General features: G+C 41.9%; 1 protein-coding gene across 3 annotated transcripts in view; it reads right to left on the reverse strand.

The window, feature by feature from the left end:
* Positions 1–1,939: 1,939 nt before the first annotated feature.
* The window catches only part of ITPK1 (inositol-tetrakisphosphate 1-kinase), a 156,259-nt gene continuing 145,470 nt past the window's right edge, over positions 1,940–12,728 (reverse strand). For all 3 annotated transcript variants that reach the window (XM_059474613.1, XM_059474614.1, XM_059474615.1), the window contains one exon: positions 1,940–8,463. In XM_059474613.1, the coding sequence (XP_059330596.1) occupies positions 8,144–8,463 (320 nt within the window). In that variant the 3' untranslated portion in view covers positions 1,940–8,143. The remainder of the gene's footprint in view (positions 8,464–12,728) is intronic.

The following is a 12,728-nucleotide window of genomic DNA, read 5'->3' on the forward strand; positions in this document are numbered from 1 at the left end:
ACAGCCACACTATGATGGCACTTCCCTCCTTACCCCGGCTCAGAGGGCTCCCCTCACCACAGCCACACTATGATGGCACTTCCCTCCTTACCCGGGCTCCAGTGTTGCTGCCCTCCGGGGCCTGGCACTGGGGACACTTCCCTGTGGTCCCGAGCACCGTGGGGCTCTCCCTGCCCACCCACCCGGGGGCTCCTGGTGCCACACTGCTCACCCCCCTGGCACTGGGAATCCTGGGTGCTTCAGTGATCGATGAACACAGAGAGAACACAGTTAGATGTTTAAACACTGGCACTACTTGACCAAGTCAAGCCATGTGGGCAACACATGAGTAGATTAGAAAGGAGTAACAAATAGGCCAGTCAGGAGAACTACCAGTCTGTGCTCCCCAGAGGTGAAGGCCATCCCGAGGAGATGTCCCTCCTGTGCCCTGGCTCACAGGAGCCATGGTGACCAGCTGGCACTGTGCTTACAGGCAGAACCTTTCCATCCTTTGGGCTTCAGACCACAGGGCAGCTGGCGGACCAAGGGGTGCCTGGGTTACAGAAGCTGGCGCCAAAATCTCTGAGCACAGATCATATTTTAGATGTTCTATGTGCATTGACAGGAGAGGGAAAGATCCACCCACTGCCAGGGCTGTATTCCAGACCCCCCAATCTGAAGCTGAGTTCTCTCCCATTACCTGCAGCCCACAGAACAGCTGAGATGCTCAGGGAATGGCTGCCAGGCTTTGAACTCAGCTTATTTCTTTATAATGGAAAACCCCTCAGTGCTGTTGGCCTGTGGAGTGCATTACAGAGGGGTGTGTGTGGGGTTCCCTGGTGCAAGGGGTCCCAGAGCTGTACCTCACCCACAGGATGAGCTTCCCAGGGAGGAGCAGGAGCTGCTGAGTGGGCACTGCCCTCATCCCCAGCCCTGGGCAGGCACTCAGTGGCAAGAGGAGGTGTTGAGGCCAAGGCACGGCCCAAAAACTGCCCTGGCACAGGGCACAATCCATACAAGAGCCTGGCTGGGGAAAGTGCACTGGAGCAAGTTGTGTCTTTCAACCCTGCCCTGAGGAGATCCCACTCTCTTTAACCTCAGGGAAACATGGAGGAACCAAAGTGAAATTAAAGGTGTTGCACAGAAACCGTACTAAAATGTCAATTAGGGAGTTACTCCACCTGAAGAAATCACATTTTATATATTGATCTTCACCTAAATTTTAATTTGAATATTGTATTTTTATTCTGAATATTGTCTATTGTAAATATACTGTATTTATAGCTGGAACAGCTTCCCCAGGGAAATTGTCAGCATCAAGTCTGATAGAGTTCAAGAAGCATTTGGACAATACTCTCAGCACATGGTGTGATTCTTGGGGTGTCTTGTGCAGAGCCAGGGTTGGAATTGATGATCCTGATGGGTGCCCTCCAACTTGACCTATTCTATGGCTTAGTTTCACCCTTTTATTTTTGTCACACAGTCTCTGCCAGTAGCAGCACCCATACAACTCATTGTGATATGTAGGCCTGAGTTTGCAAGAAGTTCACAGAAACTCTCAGACCCCCACCACACCAAAAAAACCCAAAAAATCCCCACCAAACAAAAAAACCAACGCCAAACCCAAGAAACCAAACAACCTCCACAGAAACACAGCTACGTCCAAAGGAGTTAAACAAGTTTTTGTCCATACCTGATGCAAAATCAACAAGAGGAAAAATATTGTTACTTGATGGAGCTACTATAAATACTGTCTTAATTGGATATTCAAATAATCACAAACATTTGGGACTCAAGGACTTTCTTCAGTTGGAAAGATGGTGTTCAAGGCCTGAGGGGCTGCAAAACAGCTGCACTTGGAAAGGATGTGAACACTGAATTCCCATGAACACAGGCCTCCCCCAATGAGCTGCTCACCTCACTGCCCTATCTCACTCAGAAAGAGGAAGCAAACTAGAACTTGTTATAAGGCATTTATTTTCATTATGTGTTGGAAAGGGACAATCCTCTCTTCAAAACAATTACAGAGATAATGCCACAATACCTACTGCATATTGCTTTACTGTTGAAACCAAAACAATTGTCCAAAACAGATGCTTGGCAAACAAAAAAAATTAATATATTACCATTGAAATGAATGCTGTTAGATGAAAACACCATCTCCATTGTCTGATCTGATCAGTCATGCAACTGAAGATGCCAAATAGCAAATATTTTGGGTTTTACAGTAAGCCATGATCTTTTAAGGGTTGATATAATTCTATACAAATTTAAGTACAAAATGGGAATTATGTTTCAGAAGTTATAATGAACCAGGCTGAAGCGAATCACAAGACACATTGTTAACACTGTACAGCTGGATTTGAACACAGATACCAATGGACTTGCGAAACCGAGCACACGCACACAATGGTCCCCGAGATTCGGCCCTGCTGGGGGGAGGCAGTGCTGGAGACTGAAGCACAATATCCAACACCACTCACTCCCAGAGGGCCAATTCTCTCACAACTGTTGGGATCCCAAGGAATTGTTTTTACTCCATTTTAAGAACAACAGTGTTTTTAGTATGTGGTTGTCACAAGGGTATACACAAGCTGTATCAAATACTGAATCAGAAATAAATAATAAAAGATACATCTAACACATCTTTTATTTTTTAATATTTTTTTACAGCACTGACTTTACAAGAGGATAAACAACTCATTTTTAGGGGCTGCTAACAACTGAAACAAAGAAGTCACTATTTTATACTCAACATATTCTCAACACTTAATAACTTCATATATGTATATATGACTTTTCACACAAAAAAAAGAAGTTAAAATAATTTATATCTAAAACTACTGTGTAAAGAATGAAGAAGGAAATAAAATGTGGGTTTCTTTAAAAATACTGGAAGAGGAAGACCTGATTTTCATAAACTCCATTTGCTGTATCAGCTATTTCTGGAGTTTCAAGAGATTTCCTGGCCATCAACAAAAACTTCCCAACACATCAGGAGCCCTCTGGAAACTCATGACATGTTGGGTAAGGTCACCTGCTAATGAGTTTGTGGGCCACAGGCATTTGCTATCATCAGCCCCAGTGGATTCAGGGTAAGAATGATGGAGAGGAAGAAAACATCACCCCAGATTGCTATTAAAAACCAGAGTGAAATTCTGGACAACTGGTATCATGATGTCCACTGGCCAGGATTTTACTCCCAAGCCCCACTCTCCTTGCCCTTCTTCTGCATCACAGATAAAGAATGTTTTTATCTCAATGGATTTTGTTATTTCCACAGGAAAGCTGCCCCAAGAGCAAGGTGGACCAGACCTCAAGAGCCACCTGCACACACAAGAGCAAAACAAATTTCCTTTGCTTGCTACAAATGCTACTGTGCTTGTGTTGCTGAGGAATCACTCCAACATCTCCATTTATGTCTGGATCCTCCCAAACTTCAACCATCTGAAGTAACTTTTGTGGCCATGTAAATGTGACAGAATCCATGAAACCCATCCAGTCAAAAGCTCAAGTATTGATGGCCTGGATCCACATAGGGTGAACAGTGAAAGGAAAGGTAGTAAAGATGTGGAAAGTACTTTTCTGGAGGTTACATTCCTCTGAAATAGATATTAAAGCAATATTACAAATGAAATTAGCAATGTGATCTGCAATGGCATGTCCATTTTTCTATGAAAGCAAGAGGAGATTATATTAAAGGAAATATTTTAATCTCCACAAAGCATTTTCACATATTCCTAATTACAAAACACACACCATAAAGTAATTGTATACTGAATACAGAAATCAATACATCTCTTGCTAAAAAGGAGAGGGGGGAAAAAATTAGCAGAGTAATGCAAGTGAACTCCCGCAAGTGTGTGCCTGGGGAGACTGCTACAAATTCAGACTCTGTTCACTAAAAAAAAACAAAATCCAAGATTTTCTGCACAGCTGTGGAAGGCAAGGCTACAAGCTAGTGTGTGGAAAAGCCTGAATCACTTGTCACTGCTGCCATGCAAAGACTTGAGGAAATCAGTGTTAGTCTAAGAACTGAGAAGTCTGGATTTTTTTAACTGGATGAAAACAAGAGCATTTTTCCTGTTTCGCTCTTTTTTTGCCAGGTAACACCTCTGGCCCCATTTATTCTGTTGCTTTTGGACTGTGTTCTGCCTCTATTATCCAACTACTACTCCACCTGGTTGTTCCCTGGCTGGATACTGCCCGCAATTCATCTAGAAAACTTGAGGCTTTATCTTGAGCAATTCTCATTATCTCCTGATGCCCCTGGGTTGGGTTCTTAGCTTGTGATCATCTACCATGAGAACAAATTCAACTGGTAGACTTCTGTCTGTGCAACCTGCTGCAGACACATTCCCACATTGGAGGGAGATGTGGGAGATGTTTAAACTTTAACATTACAACAGTCTGAATAGTAATAATGGATTTATCCTACCTACCAACCAGCCCAGTTATCAGCTCCTCAGCACAAAGGTTGTACAGCCAGACACTTCAACCAAAGGCAAAACATCACTGGCCCAGTGGTTCTGCATTACACAAACCACAAGAGCTAGCACTGATGCTGATGGCTTGGTTGCATTTCTGCAGTTGGCTTTCACATAATGATCAGGATGTTCTGGCACAGGCTACAAAGTCAGGCACAACGTGGCCAAGTCAGGTAGAGGGGGAAGAGGGTGACTTTACATCACAGGCAGCAGTAATACCACTCAAGTACTCCTCAACATGGGATGATCTTCACCTGTTGAAGCTAATTATGTAATTACAGTGGAAACCAAAGTCTCATCTCCACCATGCTGACACAAAACCTGGAGAAATTCCAGTCAAGTTAATGGTATTTTTGTGGATTTCAAACAGTGAAGCAGAACAGTAATAAATCCCTAAAAAGCTAACTGGTGACCATGTAATTTTGATACAATTGTTCTCATCAGCACAGCAGTAAAAACTATGCCTCAGAAAAGACAGGAGAACCTTTTTCTAACCCACAATAAAAAGAATTCAAACAGACATTATGGAAAATCTCCTCAGATTGTCTGCAATTTTAAGAGCAAGGGCATTCTGGTATGATCTAATGTTACTACACTCCTACTTTTACAAAGAAAGACAAGACTACAGAATATTAACAAACTTACCGTGAAGCTTATATTAAATCAAAACTATCCTGAATTTACCAAATGAGGCAGCAATTCAGAAAAGCACTTTAGCACAAGCTTAATAACATACTCATGCTCAAATGTTTTGCAAGAACATAATTGTATGTCTGGATACTCAGTAATTTACAGTTTTGGCTTTTACAAATTGGTCTCCCAATTTGCCCCTGTGATTTAGCAACATTCTAGTACACAAGCCATTACCTTAATTTCTGCAAGGAAATATAGTAGTACAGCAAATGCATGGTAATTTATGTCCAAACTCTATTGTAATGCCACATCACAACAGGTACCTGCATAACTGCACCTGGTAAATTAAAGTGATACCGATACATTCGATAAATAAAAAATAAATTACAGACTATGGGAAAAAATGTCACTGATCACACCAATGACCTAAACTTGTTTTCTAGTTACTGCCAAGGTCTGGAGTAATATTTAAATATAGTATTTCTGCAAGCATTCAGAGAATTACAAAATAAACTTCTAACAATCTTTTGTAAACAAGTTTAAAATGCACAATTATATTTCAGTAGTTTATTTTGGAGAAAAAAAGCAGTGCAAAATAGGCCAACCAAAATTCAGAAGGCAGCCAGGAAAATAAAATTCTTATTTGATGTTCTAACTAGGAAACAGCATACAGACATTTCCATTGGATCCAACACTCAGATTCATGTAAACATACTTAGTTTGAAAGGTCTTGAGTTAGTAACCCAGTTCTAACATCATTGCTCCATCCCCACCACCCGATAAAGAAACAAAACCCAAAAAACCAAAAAAAGCCCAAGCCATTGTAATAAAGAGAGCAACAGGCAAATCTACAAACACTCTACCAGCTGGTTACAAGAAAGTACCATACAAAAATATGCACTGGCAAGTTCCTTCCTGAGGGCATCTTTTGTTACACATGTAACATAAAAACACTTTTTATTTTAAACAAACAAAAACAAACCCCGAACTGCAGATGTCAATTTCATTTTAGTCATGGCTTTACAAAAGGTTTGGTCTCTACCATGAATACTTTTATAAACCCTTACCTATGTACATCTGACTCACTCACACCACAGCCATCCAAGACCTGCAAGCTGCACACAACACGGGATCCAGCAGCCTCAAAGCATACAAGGGTTGTGAAGCGTGCCCAGCTCAGAACTGATCTGCAACACTTGAGGAAGTTGGCTGTGCTTATGAGCACCCTGGCATCTGACTGATACCACACCCATAAGGTTCTTCCAGTCCCTATAGAAGTATTTTAAAGTTAGTAATCCCTCTAGAGGTGGAATCATCTTCTGTTGTGTAAATCATCCTGAAAAATTCAATCCTGGCTACAGGAAATTCCCAAGAATGGCATTTTGGAAGAAGACCAATCTCTCCTATGGGAAAAGCTTTGTTTACATAAAAGAACTGCTACATAACACTCTTCAAAAATTTTTTCCCTCTAGGACTGGTACCATCAGACAGGGTGGTGACAACTTTTACAGAGTTGATCCTCTGTCCATGATCTATCTGGGCTTTAAGTTCTAGACCCTTTCCTTCTGAGTAGCCATCTAACACATGATACTAACCAAACTGGCATTAAATGCTGCAGTGACAGATGCTTTATGAACACGTGCTATACAAAAGACAGAAATTCCTATATTTTCAAGCTAGGAGCTTAACTAAGGAATTTTTTTTTAACACCACCCTTCTTAAATGTATTTTAGGGCTAATAAGGGGAAGAGAAGGCCACTTCTACCAAAATAGTGTTTCTGTTCTTAGCACTTGGATATTTCTAATATAGTGTTCAGAACTAGCAAAAGTTGCAAGAATTCTCAACAGCAGAAGATGCTGCCATACTAGAAGATATCTCAAGAGATACAAATTGGCTGTGCTATAGTTTACAAATAGGATACAGCACTGTTGGAAATTACCATATGGCCTCGCCTGGCAGCTTGCTACAAAGTAATGGGGTCTCCAAGCTAGAGGGTTCTGTACTTCTACCTTATATGAAGGTACACAATTTTGTTTATATTTTAGAAAAAAATGTACAACAACATGGATCTGTGGAAGGCAGTGACTGTGTTACCTCTCAGTATACACAGATCAGGTGTGCTGCTCCAAGGAAAAAGCACAGCTCTGCCAGCCTTTTCCCAGAGCTGTCCCAGAGTCCTCACAAGTGCAATGGAGGGAGAATTAAACTCCCTGTGAAGAGATGAGCTGCTTCCTTAACTCTTCTAAGATTTCAGCACTAGCAGACAATTGAAAGCATGTTATTTAATCTACTAAATGACTCCACCTAAATAGTGGCACCCTCTCAGGGTAAAAGATGTTGCTGTTTGCAAGCGTGGTTGGAAGCTGATCTGAGTGAAGCACTGAGGCCTGGGGGGAGAACTGCAAAGCTGGGACAGGGGTGGTCACCTTGGTTCTGTGCCCTGAATACGCAGGCTGCTCTGTCCTACTCAAAGTGCAGTGGCTTCACAGCAAGCTACCTGCCAACATCATGACTGGTCAACGTTTCAAGAGATTTGGTTTAGTGATACTGAAGTTGTTTTAGCTTTCTTATGCAATGGCGTATGTGGAAAAAAGAGGAACAGGAAGTTTTTAGGCAAAAATCTCTAGCACTGTTACATTCAGACACTGCATTTCAATATTATTATCTTCTTGATAGCATGAGGTCCGATTTTAAAATGCTGGTCACCAGTGATTACAAAGAATAATAGAAATGAAAGAGCAACCCTCCCACAATGAAAGGACTAGTGTTAAAACACGTGTGTGTGTAAACTCACTACAGATTTGCAACTGGAATCTGACGAAATGGATTTGGATCTCTTTCTCACGCTTCCCCTTTCAATCCGTTTCATCAGCAAATTAGGTTAAATCAAATTGAAAGTTTTTTTATTTTGCTTTTTTGTGTTGTGTTTTATGTTGGGTTTTCCCCCCTATTTTTTTGTCAATTGTATTGTTAAAGCCTGATCTGTTTCTGGGACCACAATCTGTATCCCTGGGGCTTTTTCTCAGTCCATGGCATCGGCAAGTTATTGAGAAGAAGCTTTTGTTGCCAACGTAGCGACGCAGTGCTGCTGGAAGCTGGGGGACACTGCTGAGTTGCAGCCTAGTCTCTGGTGTTGCAGTTTTACTGAGCTGTTGCTCTCGCTCTCCACAATCCAGGAGTCTTTTCCCATGACGCTGAGACAGCCTGTGCTAGCACAGCATATCCGCTCGTCCATGATCCCACCGCTCTGCTCTGCCAGGAGCTTGCTGTGGTTTAGCTGGGTCACCTCAGGTACCTGACCCTGCAGGACAGCAGCTATGTGGTTCAGCAGATCTGTGAAAAATTCAGAAACACCCTCATAGCCTGAAAAGAGAAAAAATGAAGGAGAGAAAAAAAGCAATTAAGTCATTTCCTTAGGTCCTTTGAAAGGCTTCTTTTAATAGTTTGTTTCTTGGAGTGTCCTTGCCCTCCATTGATCATAAAAAGGTTATAAAAAAAGGTTTTCTCCATGACAACATTTTAAGTGACAGCAGAAGGAGATTAGCATAAAGAGAAACAGAGACTCTTGCAATAAAAGTATTTTTCCAATGAGAAATACAATTGCCTTTCAGATTTGCTGCTTTTTCCTTCCAAGTATATATAATTTTAGGTTTGTTGCTGAGTCCAAGTTTTTCCCTAAGTTACAAACTCTCTGGCATAATGTTGATCCTTTCCATACCATTTCCAAGTTTACTCTGGCAAGTAGGTCCAGTGCAGAGCTTTGTTAAGGGTCTGGACCCTCTTCAGAATTTGCCCAGCAATACCCTCAGTTAGGGAAACCTGAGAGGACAGCAGGGCTGGCTTTATATCCTACAGAAAAGGCAGCTTCCCACTGAGCAAGAAGCAATGCTTGTGTAACCTAATCAAACTTGACACTTAAAACTATGTTTTTGCTGCTATGTCTGACAGAACACCTGAGGGACAGGAAATGTATCTCAATGATGCAGTATTTGATAGAAACATCAATCCTTTGTTTCAGCACTGAAACCACCTTCCTGCATGTTCTGTTAAGTGATTCCAGACAATTTACAATGCAGTTTAATAACAAGTTTCCTGGTAAAAACAGTTGCTCAAATACCAGTCATGACCTGTCAGTAGACATGACATTTTTGGTAACACAAATGGTGGCAGGTGTACAGAGCTTCTGGGTCTATTCTAAAAACTGTGCTACGGGCACAGTTTTATCATTGAATTTCATTTTAAAATTGAACCAGACATGCAACATATGAGTACAATGTCCTGAAATGGATCTTAACTGCTACTGCATTACCTAAAATTGTTGTCAGTTCAGTGTTGTTCAATGAGATAGGCTGGTTGTTTTAAAATGTCTATTAAAGTATTCTGGAAGTGACCTGCCATTAATACAGGAAACTGAAGCAATAAGTTTAAAAGACCTATGTGAATAGCACACATTCACACAGCAGCACATGAGCAGAAGCAGAGACCATGAAGTAAACGCATACTTTAAAACACTTTTAGTGATGTTATAACTGGGCAGAAGAGTTCCTCAGATCCATAATTAATTAAATTTTAATTTCCATTGTCCTGTAAAGACCAACTTCCTTAGGCAATAAAAAACCCAACTTCTTCGAAAACATGAAGACTATAATTTCACCTATAATAAATGTGGGGATTTTATGGTGTATTTATAAGCCATAGGTCAACCAATTAACTCCTATTTAGGTTGCTACATTCCTTTGGATTTTATTTCACTTGGTCCCAATTCTCCTAGATACTTAACAGGTCACACAAAACATCAGCAGTGTGAGGCAACAGTTCGCAGTTCTCCTTTCTCAGAGGCCCCTGAAGGGATTCACCAAACAAATCTCTCATTTCAAAACACCAAGTTTCCCAGTGCCCCACAAGATAATCACTGGTTGGCAGGGGTCAACTAGGACTCCTGGGGCTGGCCATGGGAGTCAGAACAGGATCTCCACCCCTTGGACAGAAGTGCTTGTTACGCTTTCTTGCTTATGTAAAAGCCATGGGATTAGCCTTCAAATCCACTCAGAGTGCTTCAAACACCCCAGGAATAAGCCATCTCCATAGTAACAGCTTTAATATTCAGCAAGGAGATCCATAGTACCCCAGAGTGTTCTGTGTCTGCTCATTGAAGACAAACTAGCCTTGTAGGAGGGCACCTGGGAAACTCACAAAGAAGTTGCTTTAAATATTTAATAGGAATAAGATGGCCAGTTATTCTGTCCTGAAATCAGAACTAACAGTTATTCTGCCCTGAAATCAAGACTAACATTAGCAGATATTAGTGAAAGGAAGCTGTATGTAACAGGCAGGCTCTCTCTGTGCCAGCCCTCTGCACACTGGGTGGAAATGCCCAAGTAATTCTGCCCAGTCACTCAGAAGAAACTTCACAAACTTGTAAAAAGGAAATAGAAGGAAGGGAGGAAGAGAATTAGCTGAGAAGATTATTAGCTGTCTCAACTTGTGGTTCACAGGACACATGGGAAGGCTGCAAACTGTGGGTATTGCCTCACTGGGTTCACCTAGGGTTCCTGTAGGCTTCTCAAACTAGTCAGTTGTGGGACACCACTGTGCTGCAATGATAACAAAATCAAGAAGTGCAGATTGAATTACACCTTCAGAAACTACTGGCAGCGAATTTGGGATTCGTGTTACACAGGGAATCAGTGGGAGGATATAACTTTTGGATGCCTAAAACAACTTGCATGAATCGTGCTCCAGCAGGTGCTATCCTAGCACTGCCCACTTGAAACAATTTTGTAAATGCCTGTCTGCAAGATGCCTGAAATTTGCTATACTGAGAACAGTCTCCAGAGTCCTCTGGCTGAGCACAGATAGGAAAGATGTCCACCCAGCAATGCGTCTGAAAACAAGTGCCCACCTCTGCAAGCTTTGGTGGAGGCAAGTGTCTACGAGCATTTTTAAGCCAGCATATCAGATTCTACCTGCCTGATTTTTCAGACTCTCCCTGATCTGGGACACTTGGCTTTTCTGCATGTTCCCTTGGCCAGAGAGAAATGGACAGCCCATATCCTGCATTTGCAGCAATGTTTTTACACACACAAAATGCACGTTCAGATTTGATGCTCCCAGCTACCATGCAGATTCACCAGAGCCAGCAGTTCACCTGCATGGTGCAAGCCTGCAGCTGCTGGGGCTGGGTGAGCTCAGCCACAACCACAGGACAGAAGGCTATGTGGAACTTTTCTCTCACTTATCTGAGGTCAGACAAACATAACTCCCACAGGCTACGTGACTGTGCCTACAGCTCAATATCTCAGCTGGTAACCACTGCTAAATATAGTACCAGTAGTTTCCCACATAACAAAACACACAATAGGCCTTTCAGACATTTATCTTTAAAATCTTTTTAGAGAGTTGCTGGTGATAATGGAGCAGATAACAGACAACATCCTCCTACTGGTACACCTGCTCTCAATTCTGTCATTAAACTCATCTCAGATGACATCCATGGAGTGGCAGGTTCAAACAAGCTTCAAGCCCAGTAAACACTGAAGACAGCACCCAAGAAAGGCAGCAAACCTCTGGGCAGCTGGATAAGGCTTTGGCCCCAAGCCATGGCTCGAGTTCTATGAAAGAGGCTGTGAATACTCTTTAAAGGGCATCTCTCCCCCTTCCCTTTTCAGAGTAGTTTGGGCCCTACTGCTATCCTCTAGTTTTTCTCCAACTGGTCTTCAGCCACAGTGATAAAGTCAGTAGTTACCACCAAAAAATCTGCTGTGTGAGACATGATGTAGATCAGTGCATAAGAAACTTCCCTGTGCTCCCAAGTCTCCTGCAAGGACTAAAACACAATTAATTCAAAGACCAATTACTGTGCAGGCTGACATGCAGGACTTGGGCTGAATTTTGAAAACTACTGCCTTAGGGCAGAAGTAGAGCAGAGCAGTTCTGCAAACTTAAGAGACAACAAGAAGTCATTGGTCGTGTCTAAATATATGTTTGCCACATTGCTGTTTCCCAATGTGGAGTTTTCAACATTTCAAGAAGGAGAATTTCAGTCTGTGCAAAGTACTAAATCCAAAATAATACTTGAAGAAAAGCACCCAAAACCCAAAACATTAAGCACTAAACCAAAATGCAGGATACAGGATTGTAAAAGAATGTCCTCTATCACTAACTTCAAGACCCAATGTCTGAAATATAATCCTATTATTAAAACTGATATGGTTCCATCTAATACCCAATTTAGGTTGTTTCACTGCCCTAAAGTGTTTTCATAGGTCTGTGAGTGTTTTCATAGGTCTGCAAACTTCATAGGTCTGCATAACACCATGTGGTAGAACCATGCTGGGAAGTGACCTGAGGATAGCAGAGCTGAGTTTTAGGAGGAAGCCAGTCACTGTGGAGAGAGACAGACAAGGCACTACAGGGCAGTAGGAATGAGGACCTGATCTGAAAAACTGAAGAGATTGGGAGCTCAGGACAAGACCTGTAGATGTAAAGACACCACAGCCATATTGAAAACTTAAAAGTCTTCAATGATGGGTCAAAGAAACTACACAACAGCCTGTGTAAGTCTCATGAAACAAACACCCCCATTCAGGTAATGAGAGGAGATTCTCAGAGAGAAAAACACCCTGCAA

This window comes from Ammospiza nelsoni, chromosome 6 (assembly GCF_027579445.1).
Source record: "Ammospiza nelsoni isolate bAmmNel1 chromosome 6, bAmmNel1.pri, whole genome shotgun sequence".
NCBI lineage: Eukaryota > Metazoa > Chordata > Aves > Passeriformes > Passerellidae > Ammospiza > Ammospiza nelsoni.